This window comes from Oxyura jamaicensis, chromosome 2 (assembly GCF_011077185.1).
Source record: "Oxyura jamaicensis isolate SHBP4307 breed ruddy duck chromosome 2, BPBGC_Ojam_1.0, whole genome shotgun sequence".
NCBI lineage: Eukaryota > Metazoa > Chordata > Aves > Anseriformes > Anatidae > Oxyura > Oxyura jamaicensis.
This window is the reverse complement of record NC_048894.1, coordinates 115,020,326-115,042,774: the sequence shown is the minus strand read 5'-3', so window position 1 is coordinate 115,042,774 and position 22,449 is coordinate 115,020,326. Positions and strand designations below refer to the sequence as shown.

The following is a 22,449-nucleotide window of genomic DNA, read 5'->3' as shown; positions in this document are numbered from 1 at the left end:
TCCCTCTTATTGCTCACCAAGATTAAGTAAGACCATGCAATGCAAGACAGTGTATTAGGTAAGACACTGCAAAAATCACAGTGACATATCCATTTATCCTAAGTTTTGCTGCTGAGCCAATGAAACAGCCTACAGCATACCCAGAACAATTTTCAAGAAGTAGAATATGCAAGTCCACAAAGCTAGATTGCTTCCCATACACAAACTTGTTCAGAGCTTGCTTGGATATTTCTACACCAAAAATTTACATCATTTGTGTCAGAAGTCCTTTAAGGTGGGCCAAAGGTTTTGTTACTGTACATCAGCTGATTTGTAGCAGTGCTTTGTGTGTGCTCTCCTTGTCTGTAAGTACATCGTAATTTGAACTCTTTTAAATATATTTCACTGAGGAAAGGCTGAATCTAGTGTAACAAGTATAAAAGAGAAGTCCACAATTAACATTTTCACCAGGCACTGGAACGCCTTCAAAGCTGAGTAATTATGATTCCCCGTGGTTTCATAGGTTAAGAGAAACTAAAGTACAACTTTCAAGTTGCTTGCTGATGTCACAGAATTAAGTGTTTTATATACTTACCATATTGAGTTCCTAAAATAAACCTTTTTTTGTTTGTTTGTTTTAAAAAGAAACAATAGAGAGGTTGCGTAGAGAACAGCAGTTATCCAGCCAAGGATCTTGCCTTCTACAGTACTTAATAGTTAGCATTTGCAGACAATATAAGAACAGAACACAAAGTGCTTCTTTCTCCTTCATACTTTCCCAGCCATCCAGTTATCAGCAGCATGAGGACCTCCTGAACTACAGTTTTCATACCAGACCGTCATGTTTAACTGGTATGGATGGATCTCTGAGCATGTCCAAATCACTCCTGGTTTGTATCGTTATTGTCAACGACTGTATATCAACATCCTTAGAGTTGTTTAACTTCAGAAGTACATGCAAAACATTTTAAAGTTGTTAAATTTAATGGTAAGGAAAAGAATTCGCACCATTTTCTTCACGTTAATTTATCTTGAATATTTGACAGTAGACATATCTAAGAGCAGGAGGCAGGAATAGCCGAAGAAAACTATCCTTAAGTTCTACTATCAGCTGAAAAATTAATCCTCAGTTGAGTCTCCAAAACTATAAACTCTATTACTTTCTGTGAGATATTGGAAATTGTATTTTATCATTTTTATGATTAAACAAACAAAAAACCCCACCCTAGTTAAACTGAAGCCATACAGCCAGCTCCAGTGGAACCAAGAGACATTGCTTCCCATTTTCTTACATGCCGTTGAAATATCAAGCAATCTTCACTTTTTGCTGGATACATATTTCTGCAAAATGAATGCAGGCTTAGTAATTGATTTAGTTACACTCAGTAATAAGCTTTTCCTTTTCCAACTGTTAAGCACCCTTAATGATTCAGAATAGGTTTGTAAAAATTACGAGGTGTTCATTCAGATTCTTAATCCAAGAAATTGCTCAGGCACTGCAAAGACAACGACAGACAAGCCTGCACAGGCAGGGGCAGGCAGGGCTGAGTTCTTTTGCCTCTTGTGTTCCCAGATGGCCAGACACAAACCAGCTCCAGCCCAAAACACGCAACTGCTTTCATGTCATGCATCCAAGTTAATAGGCTTTATTTAACCAATAGAGCACTGCAGTAACACATCTATACAGACTCAAGATCAGGGCAGCTCGCATCAGATGGCTCAGAGGACAGGCAGCCGAGTTCTTTGCTCCACCAGACACACTGGTTTGAAAATGTTAATCAGCCTATTGAAGTTGTTTTCCCCATAGCAAGTGACAATGATGCATGCTAAGATGCTTGACATTGGGCTGAAGAAACCCATGTCCAGTTAGAGAGAAATCCAGGCTCAATCCTACAAATTCTTACTCAAACACAAAGTCACTCTGAAGTCTCATGAGTAATGTCCAGGTTGGTAAGATACTTACAATTGGCTTTCTATCAATATTTTATTTTCTAAATTAATTGGCTTGCGTTCCAGTAGTTAAGTATCACGGGAGTCTGTATGCAAACAAATACCAACAAACATATCAACAAATCTCTAAACACTGCCTCCCAAAGTATTTATGTAAGCCTTCTGCCAGAAACGTTTCGCACACCAAGCTGTGCACTGAGTTCCTAACACAGACAAATACAGTTAGAAAAGCAAAGTCTAATATTGCAGAGGCTCCAGAACGATGCATTCAGGCTTTGCTCATGAATACAGGGCACAAGCAGAAGCCAGCAGACCAAGTATCTGCTATCTTACCTACTTACTCAAGAGCCTGGTCAGAAAGCACAAAGCACGTACCTACAAGAAATTAATTCTGGTGTACAATTTTCAAGATATCAGAAAATTCTACGCTCCAGACATAACTGCACAGCAGCAGCAATCCACTTATAAATCACCCCATTTCCCCAGTCTCGCCACATTCTGCCTTACCATACAAGTATTTCAAAACACAGGACAAAGACGCATGCAACGCTGTGTGTCCCAAGAACACTCAGGTCAATCAAGGCTTATCTCCCCTTGCATCTGTTACTTTGTTTGTTCCCCTTTGTTTCTGACTAGTGATACAAATAAGACAAGTAAATATGCTTATTGCACCATGTCAGGGACAGATTTGGTTTGTTCTTTTTTACCTTAGCCACACATTTGGATCAACAGGAGAGCGTTTTTAATCACAAGCAGTATTTGGTTCTAACGACAGAAGTGCAAATCCAACACACAGTAATAGAAACTACATTTCAGTGCTAAAAGCTCTCAACTAAGAGTTTAACAGAATAGAAACTCAGAAATGTAATAATAGAGGAAACTTCAATTAAGTGTACAAGTCCAGTTTCCCATTAATGTAAACTAAAAGTGCCAAATAATAATCAAAAACAAGCCCTGCAACACACATCTCCTGCCAGTAAGTTTAGTTTAACAATATCCAGCCCAACTTGTTTTCACTTCAGGCTGAGTGAACAAGGGACAACCAACATGAAGATAACTCAAAAACAACAGAAAATAGGACTAGAGATGAGATAAAACGCAATTTTGCCACTATTTACTAACGTCTTTATAAGTACCTTAAGAGCCACACAGGTTAGGAGAGAAATTCTGGAAACTGAGACACGTCCCCTGCCAAAACATTCTGGTTTTATGAAATAACTCTTTACTTACACAAAAAGTGCAACCTACTAAGAAAAAAAGAAAACAAAACAAACACAGAAAGTGGTATTGTTGGGAACAGGCAGACAAAGTTTTCACAAGAAATTTCACTTCACATATATATACATGTGTGTGTGTACGTATAGGAATGAGTTTTATGTCTGCATCATCTGAAAACTTTTTTTTTTTTTTTTTTTAATAAGAAATGAGAATACAGCACTAGTAACAGTTACAGATGCCTGTAAAGGATTGTACCAATGCAGCGTTGCATCTTCCCAGAACTGAGAAGAAAAAACCTAGCACAGTCTAAGACTTACACGTGCTAAGTATCTGGAGAGCAACTTTTCAGGAAAAGAAAAAAAAGGAAGAAAATGTTGAATAATACCCTAACCAAAACAGTTCTGCTGGTTCAAAACTCTTTGCCAAGGCCAAGATTTGCACAAAAAAAATAGAGTCTGATGGCAATGCCTCATGGTTCAGAAACAACAGAAGAAACCTGAAGAAAACAATAGATCTAAGATGGAAGTTAGCGGGGGACAGAAACAAGAGCACGTAAAGAAAAGGGAAATGAGACCAAATATTAGCACCTTAAGGGTTAGGATGAAAGAAAGAGTAGTGATATTTCATATCAGACTAGGACTTGATTAATATTCAGCTTTATTTCTCTTAGCTACTGACCTCTTTACATCTCATCTACCAATAGTTGCATCTGTAGCCAGAATACACCACAGATTAAATGCATTCCCTTAATCTGTGGATCTCTACCAAAAAGAGTTAAGTAATGGTTGAGAATGAAGAGATTACCAGGTAGGGAACCCAGAAAGAAGTGGAATAATATCCCCACTCCAAAGTTTTCCTGATTTTTTTTTTTTTTTTAAAGATCAGACCTTCCCACCTACAGCTGCCAAAACCCATCTGCTTTACTAGAAAAATTATCACTTTATGCTACCCCTTAAAATCAGGAAAGTAATCCAATTTAGAAAAATCACAAAGTTAGACCAAACGTTTTAGAGAGTTCTAGAAAAGGTTAACTGGATGCTCTGAAGAGGGTTTTGGAGAACTGAAGACAGTGACAGCAGCAGCAATGTGAAACCACCAAGAAGGTGTTTACTGATTCCATAAAAATAGTGTTAGTCCCTCATTTCTTGTTTTTTCCCCATTTTAAGCTGCACATTCTCTCTGCTGAATGCTAAACAGTTAACACAGACTTTTCCAGTGAAACATTATACCCATACTAGCAGCAACAGATGAGCATTCCTGAACTACTTTGCTACTAGAAGGTATGTACTTTATTGGCCTTATCATTGATAAGACGTTGCTCATGCCTTTCTATCACTCTAAACATGAAAATATTACGAGAAAACAAAACTGAAGCCCAGAGCAACACTGGAGGCATTACACTACACATTCAGTCGTTATCTGAGCTATCTTTAAGGTATCTGTCAAATTCTCTCGTGCTGGCAGAGACAGATGGCTGACCAGAAGACAGCCCTGTTCCACCCCTCCAAGGTCTTTTCTACAGCAACACGACAAGCCTCATACCCAGCCCCCGTTCTGCAGGGCTACCGAAAATGTGACTGCTTCCCTGTACTTACCATGGAGGATAGATGTGGATGACATCCTGGGGCCGACTCTTCAGGTGAGCTGCTGTCTCTCTTGCAAAGAGGACTTTGAGTATTGGTTCGACTGTATTGATAACGAGGTCGTCGGGTGAAGTCATAGCAGGAGACTGTTCCAGCTGCTGGCAGATGGCAACTTGGATCATACACTCCTCAAACATCTCCAAGATCTTCACAATTAAAACACCAGATTTATCTGGAAATTAAAAGAGGAAAATAAAAATGCAACATTTAGATGAGGGGAAAGAAATTCTGGCACATGGAACATCTGTGCTCTGCTTTTTCTGCTGACCTGTCTGATCTGCAAAAAAAACAGCCACTTAGTACAATATCTCACCAACTGAAAGACTTAGGTTAAAGTTTTGTTGTTGCTGGTGGTGTTTTAAAAGCACATTTAACTGTGGAGACAAAATACTACCTGCACTTCTTCTAAATACAGATGAAATCAAACTTCTTACAGAAAGGAGACCCCCCTCTCCCACTATATTTGAACTTTTTCATCTTGCAAACGATTGACTTTGTTCTCAGCCTCTTTTATTAGAAGCTGAGCAAGATACATTTATTTTGAAAACAGAAGAATTACACTGCATTAAAGGTGAATGTGAAGCTGTGTGTGCCCTCCTCGACCTTTCCCAAAACAACAGTTGTCAGGGACCAAGTTAACAGAGTACCCAATAGGTACAAAGAATCTAAAAGTGATTCGCATTTAGATACCAACGTGGTGAAAAAGAGACTTAGATTTATCTAAGACTTGTTGTCTTTCCTCACCTAGCCCTGCTCCAGTTTGCACTCTGGTCACTGAGGAGAAGAGGTATCGTTATCCACCTGCTAAATGCTGCCGTCGTTAGTGGGGAAAGGCACAGTGCTAAAGGACAGGGGCAGCAGAACCCCAGTTCTACTGATTTGGATCCAAAAGTCGTGTTGGGAAAAACACAGTATCCCGAGAAAAACAGCTGATGTAAATTACTGCCTTCCCACAGCAAAGGAGAAGCAGGGGAGGAACTGTGAACGTGGTACTGGAACTTAACAGCAGAGCTGTACTAGTTATTTGTTTGTTTATTTTAAGGCCCATTTCACAATTGTGAATGCCTTTCCTTTGGAAAATGAGTCAAAATATTTTAGTTTAAGTTTATGAGAAACTTCAAAAAAATTTCAAGAAACCCCAAACCAAAGAAAGCGGGTCCTAAAAACTTTCAGGTTTATTAAATAAAGTTCAATTCTATTAAAAAAAAAAAAAGTCCCTATTTTGTATTCCCCAGTCTTTATTACATTTTATACTACAACTGAAAGACTGAAATAAGTCATTTTGAAATATAAAACCAAAGTGTTCTCAAAACCACTTTTATTCGAACCAATTTTTCATCCCATGCAAGATGTTTCTGCAAAGCATTGTTTCCCATCAGGATAAAGGGATTTCAGGAAGTCCCCCAAGTGATACATGTGAGACAATTCGGCCCGAATCATGGCAGCTCAACCTCCTTTTCCAGAGCTGTGGAGCAGGAGTAAGAGAACTGATCCTTGCTGCCAGGCTCTCTGAGGTCAACTGCTGAAGAGAAATGGATGGACACCACTGCTATCACCGGCTTAGGGAAAGCTGCAACGCTGCTCTGCCACTCCAAATACTCTGGCTAAGGTCTGCTTATGTGCCAACTTCTGCTGAGTGTGAGTGTGGACAAGTTTTCTATGCCTAAAGGCAAGGATTTAGAATATTCACACTCGAATTGCATTTTGCCTGCCTAGCTGTAGTTATGGTCCTCTGTCAACCTCAAGTCATCTGGAATGCATAAACAAATCGTCCCAACCACAAAAATCCTCAGCCTTCAAAGCAACTGAACATTTACCTCTAGACATACTCCACAATTTGGATTTTCATCCACTTTAAAAAACAAGTCACTGAAAAGTCAACTTCAATTATGAAAGGCACCAACAGTTCCAAAAAAGAAAAAAAAAAAAAGGCAGGAAAACAACTCGTGAGGCTTCATCACTTCTGGACTGTGCATTTCTCACGTGCAAGATCTTGTGACAGTTCTTACCGGTCAGCAGTGTATATGTCAGCTGTTAAGCCAGCTTGAAGAAATGACAGTAAAACAGAATGGCAACCTATTATTTACCTTTTAAACATCCCTGACTATGAAACAGTTAAAAATACTAGGTAAACTAAAGAAGAACTACCTTGATATGAAAGGCTTTTGAAAGATTTTGAGAAAAAACCCTCCCAAGCCACCAGAGTTTCTTGTAAGTCAGTCAAAGTTGGCCCAAACGCTGGGAGCTGATACTAAATGAGGCCGAATGCCTCCACATTAAAAGCAGCACCATTTCAACAACTATCCAAGTCTCAAACTTGGCACACACGCACATTCTACAGAACCACAATCTATTTGTTTATTTAGATGCACAGAGATAGTTTAATTTAATTACTCAAATTATTATTACTGCTGATGAGAGAACGCTCTCTCGAACAACATGGCAAAGCACTTTGGATTCCTGGCACGTGATGAAACGCCAAAGTTCAGAACGTAGCTTGATTTTTAATTCATTTGGCTCTCGCATTGTTATGCCAATCAAAAATAAATCAAACATATGTGGCTGTGCATTGAAGGGAGAATTTGTGGGTGAGGAGATGGGCTGGATCACTGCAATTTCTACAGCTTCCAGAGAAGTTTACTTGTTTGTTCATTCGTGTGAAAAGCTTACTTTAAGGTTTTGCCATGTTCTCTTTCACCCTTGGATAATTCACAGAAGTTCTTGCTTGCTGAAGCCCTCATTCACTTCATTTCACTTGCAAAACAGAATTACAACCCAAGAAATTCAAACCTGCAGATGTGCAGGTTTCATGGCGATATCCAGAATTAAAAAAACATTCAAGCAGCAGCCATGGTGCAGTCCTGCCCATTTCTACACTGCATATTCCTCCACGCCCCACTCTGCTGCATAGAGCATTGAAATTTATTTCTTCAGTGCTACTTTTTTTTTTTTACCCAAATCAATAAGCTAATCCAGCTAACTGCAAAGCCACCAAGGCACAAGAGCAGATATTAGGGAAATGAAAGGACAAGCGATGAACAGTGGAAAGGGGGGATGAAAGGACAGAGGGACCATTGCTCTTTCCAATGGCAGCCCAATCAGGCTGGATAAAAAGTTTGAAACTCAGCCTTGAGACTGCTTATTTGCAAATGGCATCCAGTTTCTTGTCTTCCCCTGTGGTGCCCAGGTTGGACTGTACTCGAGGATCTCCTTCAGCATCCAGAGAAGGAATAAGAACTGCAAGTACCTACGGACTGCTCATTTCAAAAACTTCAGTTTACTTACTTGAAGGTAACCTTTCTTTTCCCATCGAGAGACAAGCCCCATGCACATTCACAGAGAGCATTGTCTGGATGCATTTAGAAATCCTTCGCTTGAGCAGCAATTTGAGGACTGCTTAACAAAGCTCATCATTGGTGCCAGATGCCTTTGCAATAGCATCTTGTGGTAGTCTTTGAACAGTCGACTACAAAGTCAGAGAAGACATTCACTGACAAAGAGTCAATCAGTGTTTGAAGAACCTGGCCCCATGAATATAAAGACAGAGCTTATACATCCTGGGAGCGTGAAGTGTAAATTCAATCCCTGATACACAAACCTTGTGGTGCCACAAAGAGAAAGAAAAGCACTGACAAATCTGGTCAAAATCTGGTTGACTGTGAACTTTTAAAAGGAGCCACCAGAGCTTGTAATGCTCCCCCACTTCTTCACAGAAAATTCTTCACAGAATTGCCAGTAAGAGGAGAAACCTTCAAAGAGATGCACCAACATGCTGGCTGCTCGTCATTCAAAAGGTACTCAGCCCTCCTGTGATCAAGAAAAGTCAGGTACCAGTGATGAGCTGGGTCAGTTTTCACCCACAAACATCACATCAGCCCCTTTGCAGAACACTTTGCTACAACAAGCGGAAATCACTGGAAGGCAACAAACAGAAATCATTGCTAGGTGGACTGTGATAAAACAAACAAATTTCTCCAGATCTCACAAGTGAAACCAGCATGAGCAGCTAACTGCAGGAGGAACAAGCCATTTAAGCAGGGAAGTGGCTCTGGAGAAACCTCTCCGTTATTGACAAGAGCCTCCCTCAGCTACAGCCAAGGGAGAAGAAGAACCTCTGACAAGAAGCCATCTACCATCCCTGACGTAAGGGAGATACGGCACCACCCCATCAGCGTGCACAGACACACTGCAGAAACAACTTCAGGCTCCTCAGAGACAGATAAAGAAATCATCCAAAACCAGGCAAACAGGACATTGACCACTCACTGCTACTGCCAGCAGAACCTTAGGAATCCAACAGAAAAGTCTTTTTGCCAACAGTAATAATTGAACAAATTTGGCAAAGGTCTTGGTCATACTTTCTGAAAAAGAAAGCCTGGCATTTCCCAATTATGCGATCAAAAGAGGTCTACATTTTATGCACGGGTTCAGAAAAACAGCCAGTAACTTCCTGGGAGGAGGAAAAAAAACAATTCAGAACTACTACGAACACAGTTATAGCTCTGGTTCAGACAGTCCCAGAGTCAGAGATCTTTGCCAATTGGGAGGATACTTCGAAAAAACATGAAGTGTTAGTCCTGTTCTAAGTTTTCCCACACATTCTGATAGCTCGTACCATGATCCTAAGCTAGATCCTAAGCTAGACAGATATTTGGTTTGAATAGTTAGCAAACCTGCTCTCACGTCCCACGTTAATTGTCTAACTCCAGGGACCTCTGGGATACTGATCTCTCACTCCAATGTGGAACCTGGACATGAAGTAGTTCAGTTCATCCACAATGATATTTCAGACACGTGGGAAATGAACAGACAAGTCTCACACTCGGTACATCAGTTTTCCCTGGTCAGTTCCTTTAGTTTCTGTTTCTTCCTTCCGCACACAGGGTGATGTTGCCCTTCAGTATATACCATGACAGCAAAACACATGTTTTAACACAACATCTTGCAGATGTTTTGCATTACCCTGAATTCCAGCAGGATTAAAAAAAAGGGAAAAAAATCTGTGTTCCTTTGGAGATCGTGGACCCTGAGATGTTGAGCCTTTTTAAAACTTCAGCACGACTCCACGGTGTCTGACAGAGTGAAGGCTCTTGACAATCTTCAGACCTAACAAGGTGGCTTCACAGCAGACATCTATGTTTAAGCCATGGAGCTGCATCAACGCCGAATGTACGTGCTCATGAAGGATGCACTCACTGGACATGCCAAGGAGGTAGACTACGAAGGAAGCTGTTTCAGTTGTTAAGAGTCAATGCAGAATAAACTTCTGAGAGAAGAAAAGTAAAAACACGGAGGAGCACAATCTTAAAATAAAATTAAGTTCAGACATTCTGGCTTCGGTGCCTGAAATACCACTCTAAAGTTCGCTTTAATAACTCCGTAACTACCAACGAGCCAGACAAACGAGAAAAAAAATAGAAATGATGATCTCTTGGGGACTGCATATTTAAATGCAGTCTCTATTTTCTTTTGCTACCCAGAGATGGGAAGCTGAACACACTGCAAGCGCAGGGTCCATTGGACTCAGCGTGGGGAAATGCCTCAAACGCTGACATCAGTAAGACTGCATGCACTGTCACCTTGCTCAAGTGAATTTTGCCAAAATGTTACATACTGTTCAAGTGCTCAGAAAGAGCACTTGTAGTTTGAATGGAAAGCCCTCACATGGAGCAATTTCTATTCACAGTAACATGACAGAACTCCAATCCTACTCCCTGCAGGACCTACGGGATGGACATAATACTTCAGGAGAACAAGCTGGAGTGTGTAACACCTGAACAGAAAGCAGGGGTGGGGTTAAGCTGCTGGGTTCTCTATGACTTGAATATGTTAGCTGGGATACCCAACGTGCCTCTGTGCATGTCAGCTCAAGCTTGCCATGGTTCAGAGAGGAAGGAAGCAGATAGAGCTTCCAACACTGGGCGTTCCTGGGATGTGATCACACTGTGCTGCTGTCACTGCCTGTACAGAAAACGTCCCTCTCTAGGGAGGAGGAGAAAAGGACTTGTCTCCACAGAAGTAACAACAATAACAGAAGGAAAAAAAAAAACAAAAAAAAAAAAAAACAGTATCAGCAATGTCAAAAAATTCTGTGAAACCAAAGGCAGGCTGGATTTATGGCAGTGGTTACTTCTGAATCTTTGAATTTTCCATTCTTCCATGAGAATTTAAAAATCTTGCAATGTCTGCGGAATGCGCCATACCCACAAGGCTGAAGGATGTGATGTGCCCTTCTTCAGTCTGAAGTCTGACACAAGGTAGAAGTAAGTTTTCATGAAGGCCAAAGTACCAATGGTGAAAACAGTGAATTGTAAGCACACAGATCTCACAAACACAGAAAAATCTGTTTAGTAAAATGGCAAACCGTGAACAACTATGCTCCTGTGAACATTTTGATAAAAAAATTACTTGTATGGGACCATGAAGAACAGCATAGTAGAAAGCATTATTATTGCAACAGTGAAAAGTCTCTATTAATAAAGAACATACACATCTACTAGTAAACATACATGTGAACTATCACGCAAAGCCAGGATGCGAAAGTAACAATCAGAAAAAGGAATGCTTCACAAACTCCTCAGCCACAAGACTTGCACCGTAAGTCACGTGGATGAAAGAAAAACAGAGCAAGCAGGGTAAGATGCAAAAGGAAGAGTACTTCAGTACCTTCCTTTCAAATAAATGAAAAATGACACTCAGACAAGCAGAAAGTTACTAACACCACCCCAAAATAAACAACCAACCAACCACAAGGCAAACTCGTAAGAAAATCCAAGAAAATGGGAGAAGGATGAGATTGCTTTAAGTCATGTTACTTTTCAAAAGATAGCTAACAAGTATTTTTTTTTTTTTTGCAAAGGCAGTCAGAACAACCGGTATTTGTTCTTACCACTGAACCTGTCACAACATACGATTCTTGAACTTAATGGTATCTGAGTGATATAGGAGGACAGATGCTTTTAAACAAATTACTATTACTTTCACTCAGAGTTATCAAACACAAATCATATAGATGAAGTGCAGTTTAGAAGCAGATTTGTACTGTACCTAACATAGCAGATATTTCTAAATAATGCGTCTGGAAAGTTAAGTTATATTTCTAGTTAAACAGCAAGTTCTTCAGAAATAGGAACTACAAGAAATACAGGAGTTACACTCAGATCACAGTTCTATTAATCCTAGCTAAAAGCTTTTACGTAGTAACATTTCCCACTGAAAATACAAAATCTTGTGCAATTAATGTTGTCAACAGTACTTACTGTACTAAGAATGAAAGTATGAATGTGTTTCGTTCTGATGGCTTGATCAGATCTGCATTATGGAAGTATGAAGCAAACAAAAAATAATTATGCCTTGTTTAATAAACTAAATTAGCAACACACTTCTAGATTTGTTCCTCAGTTATTTTTTCCAAGGTGTTATTTTAAACCAATGATATTTAATTTGTAATCATCTAATGCGGGTTTCAAACCTGCAGTACTAGACACCCTTCTGGGACAGCACTTACCATCTGCAGTGGAAGAATAGCCAAGCCTATATTTTCTGGTTCAGGCCACAAAGTTTTACTTTCATTCTCAAGTGTGAGAAGTATAAAATGTCACATCACAGGCATAAATCAAAAGAAAATGTGTTCTTTTGCTTGGCATCCCATTATCATTCTCCCTTCTCCTTCACGTAAAAGCCTGCAGGTGAATGCATAACAAACTCAGCAGGCCGATACAGACCGAGCAGACCCTTCCAATCCAAAAGGCCACGTTTAAAGGCAGGAGGCAGCACTGAGATTCCAACATTTTCACAGCCTGTACAAAAACATCTGTTTGCTATTACCATCCATCCATATTGTTATTCTTCCTGGGCTGGTAACTTCTGAAGCCATTCAAGCAGATTTTTCTCAAAAAGACACCAAGTCTTGCAGGCATGATGGCTTCTTGCCACATCTATATTAATTTAAAAAGAGGCTGCTGAATCTGGCCCTACTTTAAACATTATACATTCTTTATAACAACATATGTGAGCTACTTAAAGTGATTGTGTATGCCATTATTGTTTCTCACAAGAAAACAAAAACAATACAAAGAATTCTTGTTTGAAACATACAAGTTTACATCTGACTTTTCCCTCTGTGACAAGTTCAGACATTTGGCTAGCAAAAAATGACAAACAGAAATTTGGCCGCTTGCCATCTCTCTAAATTACAGTATTAACTAATAACTAATGAAATTATCAAGAAGTAAGAAAATAAGCAATAATTAACACAGCTCAGCCTTTTGTATTTATAGAAACATTTTGCATGGCCAAAGGAAAGCATGTTAAGGACTATCCTTGTTTTCTTCATCCACAGACATAAATTTTTGTGCAAGTCTCATCACATCCAAGCTGCTCAAATCCTTTCTTCCCCCACATCGTAACTAGTCACTGAAACTAGAAGGTGGGGGAGTGGTTGTTTATATCCTCATTCGTAAGCCTTTCAGCCTCCTTGAAAATGCACTATTACGCACGGAACCCCATCTTCATCTTCAGGGCTTCACCCTCCTCCCCTCACGTGCTCCTCTCGCTTCAGTCGCTTGAAGGTCACTTCCCCGCAAGAGGAAGGAGCGGGGGGGTGAGGTGCTGTTTCAAAGGAAGTGGTGATGGTTTGGGGTTATTATCAATTTATTACTCAAATTCAATTATAACCCAATCACAAAACGTTCATCCCAAATCTTAACCTCAGACCAACAAATTCCAGTTATCTTATATCAGATTACCAACTCTACAGAATAATGTGTGTCGGCATTTTCAGTAAAGAACTGCTTTGATAATAACTGCAAGAAAAAAAAAAAAAGTGTAGAAAACAAAATGTATAGGAAGAAAGGTTTCGGAATTTACTTTTGAAAATAATCTGCATGAGTTTGCTTTAAATCTTGCTTGTGTCTTCTCCTATGGATAAGAGAGTCTTGAGAATATAACTCAGAAAAGCACAGTTTTTTTCCTCCTGCCTCATGCAATCCCCACATAACCAGCAGATGTTGACAGGAAAAGGTTTTAAAGTTTGAATTTTTTCCTCCTCCCTCCCTCTCCCTCTCTCTCTCTCTCAACTGTCCAGATCTCTTTGCCCAAACAGGAAACTTCACAGGGAAGTTGCAGCACAGAATACAGGAGGGGAAATTAAAAAAAAAAAAGCTTGCAAATGGTCTAAAAGCCTTTTCACACAGCCACCAGCTTGACTGAATGGAGCCTTGCTCTTATGATGACCGTATCCTTTACCTTCTAGGTAAAGGTATCCTATACCTTTTAGCCTCCTTGTTACATCCTGTGAAGAACAAGCCGTTAAGGATTAGTGGAGAAGAGCCTGACATCCCAAACCGCAGGAGCATCCAACTAGCACTATGCAGTGCAGACAAGCTTCTATGGTACCTCCTTTCATGCCTTAGTGACAGGGTTAGGTTAATTACAGAAGTGGAATTACCAATCAGGAAGACCCAATTAAGAGTAACGGCCTTCTTCCCCCACTTCTTTCTGCTGTACGATATCCTCATTTCCACCTGTGTCTGCAGTTTGAAACTGCCATCACTCACCCCAGTACAGGGGTAGGCTGTCCCTGTATTTGGGGAATTTGTCAAAAATTCCCCAAAATTGTCAAAATGGGGAAAGCACAGAACTTCTTCTGCCCCGAGGAGTGATTCAGACAAAAATGAGACCCCCAAGCAGTACAGAAAACAAACAGAAAATGCATGCTGAAAGGAGGCGCTCTTTTCTGAGGTAGTGATTCATCCCAGTGACCAGGAGGCAGCCAAACCACAATGGTTATTTACCAAAAGAGGTCACAGGAGCAAACAAAGGAATTCGAAAAACTTAAAGCCAAAGAAAGTGCGTTTTGGGGGGGGATAATGTCGACGTTGATACAACCTAAAACCAAAAAACAGCAAAACAAAAGCATAGAATTCTGTGACATGAAATGCTCAACAAGAGAGGCACAGCCCATAGTTCTGGAAACATTTTTTCTTTAGGTCTCAAACAGAAGTAAGACTTCAGACCGATCTCAGTTGTAGTTGCTCCCCTTTGCCTTAATTATGATCTCCTGGTCTGCATCTCTATGGAATAACCAAAATGACTTGACAGCTCTTGCAGCAACTAAGTTACTTCAATCCTCCACATTAATCTTCAGGCTCCTTTGACGAATCATTTAAGTTTGTCATTTACTAAGTTCTTTCCTCTACTTCTGTTGCCAAAATCAGAAGCAGTCCTGGGAATTGTGTGGTTTAGAAATATTACCAGGCAAAACATAGGGAAATAAATCCAAGAAGAATCTCAGATCAGTGAGAGACCCTTAGTGTGAACCTAAAAAGATGAAAGTGGTATGCTTTTGCTTTGCTGACACGTCACATTTCTGGACTAGAAGCAATTGTAAGGTTGCCTAGATACATTACTAAGATTTCAGCCATTCAGACTGACGTTTTCCCAAACACCAATTTTATTTTGGTGACATGAAACCGTTGGACTATTCTAAGAACAAAACTATGAAAAACAAATTTTGCCCTGGATGAAAAAAGTATCTCCCAAATACTATCACAGCTATTTTACTGATAGCTTTGTCATAGTCATGCTTTGGAGTAAGGACTGGCTATTGGAAATGAAAGGTAGGTTGTGAAGTTGAAGTATATTCCTAAATTATGGTATATCCAGCACCTTTCTGAAATTTAGTTGCATGCTTTGGCAAATGTTTGCAGGGTAAATGAAGCAGAAAGTAGTGCCCTAAAGATTTTTAACTTGCCCAAATTCCTGTACGTTTTCACCATGATGGTAAAAGGCATATCCCAGAAGCTGTTCATCTGCTGCCAAAACTAAATCATCTTGAAGACAAACTCACCTCAATTTTTAAAATGTACTTCAGAATAGAACAAGGTATTTTCCCCATAGCCTTTTTCTCAGAAAACGTTAACTAATTCTGACTCATTTTCTGAAAGAAAGCAAGAAGAGGAATCAAAGAAAGGAATCCAGCCGGGGGCAGATGTTTAACATGGAATATTTCAGCCTAAGAGTTAATGTCTAGCAGACTGGTGAGCAGCCAAACACAAGTTTTTGTAATGACATGGGAAGCGAGGACAAAAAGAATATGAGCCATGTTGCAGATCCATTACCACAGAGAGCTGTGGAAAAAAAAAAAAAAGAAAAAAAAAAAAAGAAAAAAAAAGACCCATTCAATATCAGTTTCTGTTCTTTATATCAGAAAAAGCAAGAGGGTGTCCTCAAACCACATAAGGATGTGGAAGTAGCTTCCTACCCATTAGTAACTCAGGAGGAGGATAAACAATATGTAGAAGGCTTGATCAGTTCTAAGTGAGCGTGCCTGCATGATTTTCAACATAGCAGCTCTGAAGAGTTGGGTAAAGGTATTTCTGGGTCCCTGATATTACTTTCTAGCAAGTCTTCAAATACCAGGGAAATTCCAGGAGACTGAAGAGATGATGATGTTCAGCAAGGGCAAAAAATGTGACTCAGTAAATGGAGAGCAGCTACCTTGACATCAGATCTAGGCAAAATCACTAGGCAAAAAATTAAGGAATTAAGACCAAAAATACATTTTGTGCCATTCCACATAGGTGACATCTTGAATATGCAGCATGCAAGTGATCACAGTATATAAGCTCTCTAATGCTGCTGTGAGAAAATGTGAGACCAGCTTTAGTCAACAGTTTGGGTTTGACTCCTTCTGAATTAGTAAGGGCTTAAAATCATAAAACATTATTATGAAATAACAGACATTTTCACTATCAATAACGTACTCTTTCAGTGGAATGCAAAAAAAAAAAATATCTCAGATAACTAACTTTGTGAATTACAGTTAAAGCTTTTCCTAGGCGGAAAATCATAATTAAGTAAGAGCAGTGCCAGCAGGATTTGAAAGCAAACACTCTATTAAATGGTTTCATCAATGACTTTCCTACATCTAGATAAAAGAAACACAAACGGCAACTGGAGAGTGGGGAACTGGATCTCAGAAATCAGCAGGGCCTGGGTGATGGTTTTGATGAGACTAAAACTGAAGGGATACATACACAGTCGCTGCCGTTGTTTCTAAGATCATGCTGAAAAGTTTGAGAGCGGGCAGTAAAGAGCCATGAAAATCACTTGACAACTGGAGAAAATGCTGGAGAGAACATTAAAGAGTTCGGTCTGCTTAGTTTATGAAACTTGTGGGGCAGCATGATTTTGCTATGTAAGTGCCAGAGAGGGAAAATGCCATACCCTAAAGAGCTCTTTAATCTATTGGAGAAAGGCTTTATATAAAACAAAAGATGGGAACTGAAGCCAGACAAACTCAGATTTGGGAGAAAAAAAATAAAAATAAAAAATAAAAAAATGTGAGTGGAACTAAGGACAAACTCTCAAGGCCTCAAGGCAAGTGATAGATTCCCGCATTTGCATGTTTTCAAATTAAGACCAGAGGACTTGCTGGAAAATAAACAAAGTTAAGATGTGCTCAGAAACAATTATTGGGCTTAATACAGAATAAATGCTTGAAATTTCATAGCCTACATTCACACACACACAAATTGATAAAAAAATGTTTCTTTACACTTTGACTCTAGGAACCTATTATCTCTTAATAAATATTACTGAAAGATGGTGTTATTAGTCACTTATAACTAATTAGTGCAACTCCCACCCCTTCTTTTTAAGAGAAGTGCCCCACAGTTATACTTCACGCCCATTTCACAGTTGTTCATGTTTGCTGTCACCCACAATTTTAGCAATTAGCCACGAATATGGCTGACTTCAAGCAAAAGAAAAATTGTCAAGGAAAGAGGAAAAAAAGGCTATAAAGATACAACAAGAAACAACAACAAAAAAAAAATTGCACATTCAAGAAATAAACCTTGAGTTGTCTTACCACCCGGAAACACCATTTTCCCAAGTGATGTGGGAAAGTAAGAAGTTCTGAAGAGTCTAGTAGATAAAGGCCATTTAAAAAAAGTTCCTTACCCCTTATATTCAAATGCTTTGAGAACTAGGACATTGTCCTTTGGGCTCATATTTCATTTCAGCTCTATATGATGATTTACATTCAAGAGAACTTTAACCCCAATTCAGGCAAAACCACAGAGAATCTAGGTTTCAGTTGTACCCTTCTGTGGGCTATGTGCATATATACATCCATGTGCTTTCATGTAATGGCTTATGTATAACAGTTCTTACCTGATGGGATTTTAGCATCCGAAATACACTGATGTCTCCAAAAACTAACGGCAGATCTTTCTCTGTTCTGCAGCCGACATAACCTCTCGGCCAGCCCTCCCCTGCAGAGAATAAAGGAATGCTCAGATTTGCCAAGAATCAGGATACAGTTTTGCCAAGTGACAAGCCATAGGGCATATGGAATATGTATGCTGTGACCTTAAGAGACAGAAACATACAGGAACGTTACATTTTACAGATTAGTTCTCCTCGTTTTGATTTTCCAGTGGATACACTCCCAATAAAACACACAGTTAGGGTCAATACACACAATAAAACATTTTTCCACTATCTGGGTGTCCACAATCTTCAAGTTTTCAGAACTGTCTCCAACACAAGGATTGTAAAGAGAGGTTCCCGCTTTCTTCCTCTGTACTTTCTCTGCTCTTATGCACATACCATGATAGCTACTACAGACAATTCGGAATTTGAAATAAACACCCTAAATGGTTCAGTGTAACCACCAGTTATAACAGGTTGGGTTTTTTTCCCTCACAGATTTGTTTGTCTGTTGGCAAGGAGTGATCACAGAAATATTCTTTTACCCATACTTGACCCTATGATTCATTTCACAAGCTGGGTCAAGTGCGCAGTTTCAGTGGTCGGAACATTCTCCAAGATGGAATTAATTTAGCATTCCCAAGGTGAGGAGCAGAGGAGTGGCATCGAAAGCACATACATTTAAGGTAACACTAAAGCAATTCCTACCCTTGGATTCAAATTCAGGAGATGTCAACTTACCACTTTAAAACCAAAAAGAGCGTGTTGGAAGCTGTTTTGGGGCTGTTACCATGAGCTTTGGAATAGTAAGGGAGTATTTGAGCGTTTTTCTTTGGCTTCAAACAAGTTATTTGCATAAAAAAGTACTTTATTCTTTCCTTAAAGTGTAAGTTTCCCCACAACAAGATCTAGTATGTATCAGTAAAGGCTTCCACTAAGCTGAACTGTGTCCTTTGGTAAACTTAGTTTAGGAATCAACAAAAATAGAATAAGACCAGTTTATGAGTGCGTATAAATGGGACTATTATTACTATTATTTTAGAACAAAGATCAAATAGCTTGGTATAAAGCTCATGCTGCAAATGAGAAGCTGGGAGGAGTCACACCTGTGGAAACAAAGAAGGAACTAAAAGGGCTAAGCAGCACTTCAACGAGCCTGTAAAAAATCTCTTTGGTTAGTAATTACTAACAGCAGTTTCACCTGCAGATAAATCAACAGGTTATATGATAATGAATTAGCAGTCTCAGCTGATTTTCTAATGAGCAACTATCTAATTTGCAAAACCATAACTATCACAGGACTTACTTGATAGTATGGCTAAACATTGTCATAGTGAAGACCACAGAATGAATACTCTGAAATACAAGAGCCATGTCTGATCCTGAATGTTTTGTGAAAGTTACAAAGTTTGTACTACTGCAGTCTCTTCTATGGCCACAGTGGTTCAGGCAGGGAAGAGAAACTTAGACTCTAATTTACCATCTTTCAGAGGACCAAAGAATCCCCAAACCCCAAGATAAAGAACCCACAAGCTACATGACTTGCTGTTATTACGGAGGAAAACAAAAACATTTAGGAAACCTTGGGCTCCAATGAACTTACAGATAAGCTTAACAACATTCTTTAATTCTGCTTTCAACATGGATTTTAAAACACACAGGCAACCAGTACAGAAAAGTGCAATGGATGCTTGGGTATGTGGCAGGGTCAAATTAAGCACAGACCTTAGTACAGAATAATTTTGTCTGCTGCTAATACCCTGTTCAGCCACACTTAGCCCCAAAAGTTGAGCACTCCACACTCGAGCATTGTTGCACTCCTGCAGTTCGGGAGTGGAGCAGAGCACAAGGCAGTTCCACAGCCACCAGCAAACTGCCCACCCAGCTTCTCCTCCAGCCTGGCTGCCGCTCTCAGATGCAGCTCTTAATTCAGCTCGGCTGCACGGTCTACCCAAGGCATGCTGGAACACGGTTCACTTGAACTGCTCTTAGAAGTACAGCTGCTAAATGCATTTTGAATTTGCTTGCTTGCTGAAGTCTTGCATGCCGAAGTCTGCAACGGAACCCTGTGGTTGGACTACAGAAATACAGAAAATAGGGAGTAGCTCAAAAACTTGTTCTGGTCAAAGCAAACCATTCAGCAGAAGTCTTCCGAAACCTTATTTCATTTCTTTCACAGACAACATTCAAAGAAATGTATTTTCTTACAGCGCTTAAGGTACCTGCACAAAAGAGCAGCTCTTAAAACCTCGGTCTAATTTTCCCCCTTCCCCTGAACAGGGGTATGGTTGTAAGCCCGCTACTGCTTCATCTATGGCAGAAACACTCCGTAGTATGAAAAAGTTCCTGTTTCATGGCACACAACAGAAATACACGACACACAAAAAAACCCTCTTGTTTCAGGCCTAATGTGCCTACCAGGCAAGGTCTTACTCTGACACAACTTCACGGCACATTTGCTAAGCATGTCTGTATTAGGACAACAGTGCCCACAAGGTCCGTGAAAAATAAAACCATGTCTTTCCCTAGCAGCCCCTTGGCTAATAAAATTAATTGATATTTATTAATACTTATCCTTCTATTCCAATTCCAAGTGCATTTAAAAATAGTTTAAACCGCAAACATAAGAAAGCATTTTGCATCTGCTTGGTTGCAGAACATAAAATATAACCAACAATGTATTTATGAGAGGTTCTCATCCAGTCATTGCCATTACTTTTTTGTTCCGCCCCCCTCTCCCTCCCCCGCCTTTCATACATTGTGAAACTGGAAAATACAGTTCAAGGACATGCCATGCACAAAAGGAATTTCGATGGCAAAAGAGAGAGTTGGTAGTTTATGGTTCATTTCTTCCATTTCTAAAATGTAGAAACAAGAAAAACATTTAAACATTGCCCCCAAACCAGCAGAATCAATCAATTTTTAGCACTTAAAACAAGAAAAAAAAAAAAAAAAAAAAAAAGGTGCTTTCGGTTGCATATTTTGACACGTTTTAAGACAGCGACACTTGAGAACTATTAATTCCTTCTCATATAAGACAGGTGCCCACACTGTTCAAAATGTTTGTGTATCTGCCGTGAGAAATTGTGAACAGATGAGAGAGATAACAGAGCTACAAAGCTTACACAAAGCAGAGCATGATATTAAGCAGGAGCCAGCTTCAGTGTTAAGAACAAATTTCATGTTTTGAGAAGAGCAACACTATCGAAATTACTAGTACTTTATTCCCAGTTGCACCCCTGAGGACTGTTATATACCTAATGAGCTTTTATAGCCAGTCTTTGCTAGTTAGCTTGGCTTACTAGGACTAGCAGGCATTCTTCAGCATGGATTCTATCCAAGAAAGGGGCATTGTGCTTATTTTTGGTAACACAGGATAAATCATTTTTACTTTTCAGTGTCCACACATTATCCATCTGAAAATGCCTTGGCTTTTCGGTGCTGTGTGTTTGGTTTAGGTTGCCAGATACTGGAGGTTGTGTTGGCACAAAGGGTGGAGACTGGATTCTACAACACAAGGTCTCGTTGCAGTTTCTTTATGTACCTAGCTGCCTCAAGGAGTTTGGAAAAAAAAATCCAGATCCTTTCTTTGATCTTATGCATTTAACTGTCCTACATGACTAACCCACCATCTGGTGAGTGTGTATGTATGTGTATATATACATAAGTTGGCAAATACATTTTTATTACTAATTATTATTTCTGAAATCAAGGAAACTGACAGTCTGTATTTAAACAACAAAAACTTTAATCTGAGATGCATACCTTACTGACTAGTGCTTTGAACTTAACCCCAAAATAATGTTTTATCGTGAGCAAATTTAATGCATTTGGCAAACTGTTAATGCAACGGCTGCTCAGTGAAGCCAAACTGCTCAGATACAATCTCTGCTACTCACAACCTTTTTAATCAGGAAACTCTCAGTACAACTGTTTTGACCCTTGAAATCCCTTGAGGTAGATTGAACAAGCGGAAGTCCATGTCCTACTTCCCTACTAAAACTGAGCTTACTCTACAGTCCATGTTCAACAATATCCATGTGAAAGACACAGGTTTGCTGACCAAAATAAAACTCAGTATCTAGTACAAAAGCTCAGTTTTGGGAGGTGCTCCTTTCCACACATAAAAATGGTATTCTCCTGGAGAAGCTGGCAGCCCATGGCTTGGACAGGTACACTCTTTGCTGGGTTAAAAACTGGCTGGACAGCCGGGCCCAGAGAGAGGTGGTGAATGGAGTGAAATCCAGCTGGTCACCAGTCACCAGGGGTGTTCCCCTGGAGTCAGTGTTGGGGCCCACCCTCTTTAATATCTTTATTGACTATTTGGATGAGGGAATTGAGTGCCAGGTCCTGCACTTTGGCCACAACCCCATGCAGTGCCACAGGCTTGTGGGAAAGTGGCTTAAAAGCTGTGCAGAGGAAAAGGATCTGGAGGTACTGA

The 22,449-nt window shown here is 39.8% G+C and overlaps 1 protein-coding gene across 4 annotated transcripts in view; it reads right to left on the bottom strand.

Annotated features, from left to right (window-relative positions):
• SPIDR (scaffold protein involved in DNA repair) overlaps window positions 1-22,449 on the bottom strand; it is a 199,909-nt gene that overhangs the window by 118,279 nt on the left and 59,181 nt on the right. For all 4 annotated transcript variants that reach the window (XR_004748724.1, XM_035319390.1, XM_035319391.1 and 1 more), the window contains exons 7-8: window positions 17,970-18,070; window positions 4,743-4,962 (exon numbers count right to left, since the gene is read on the bottom strand). Coding sequence is in view for 3 of the 4 variants with exons in the window: in XM_035319390.1 (XP_035175281.1) it covers window positions 4,743-4,962; window positions 17,970-18,070 (321 nt within the window). In the remaining variant the exon portion in view is untranslated. The remainder of the gene's footprint in view (window positions 1-4,742; window positions 4,963-17,969; window positions 18,071-22,449) is intronic.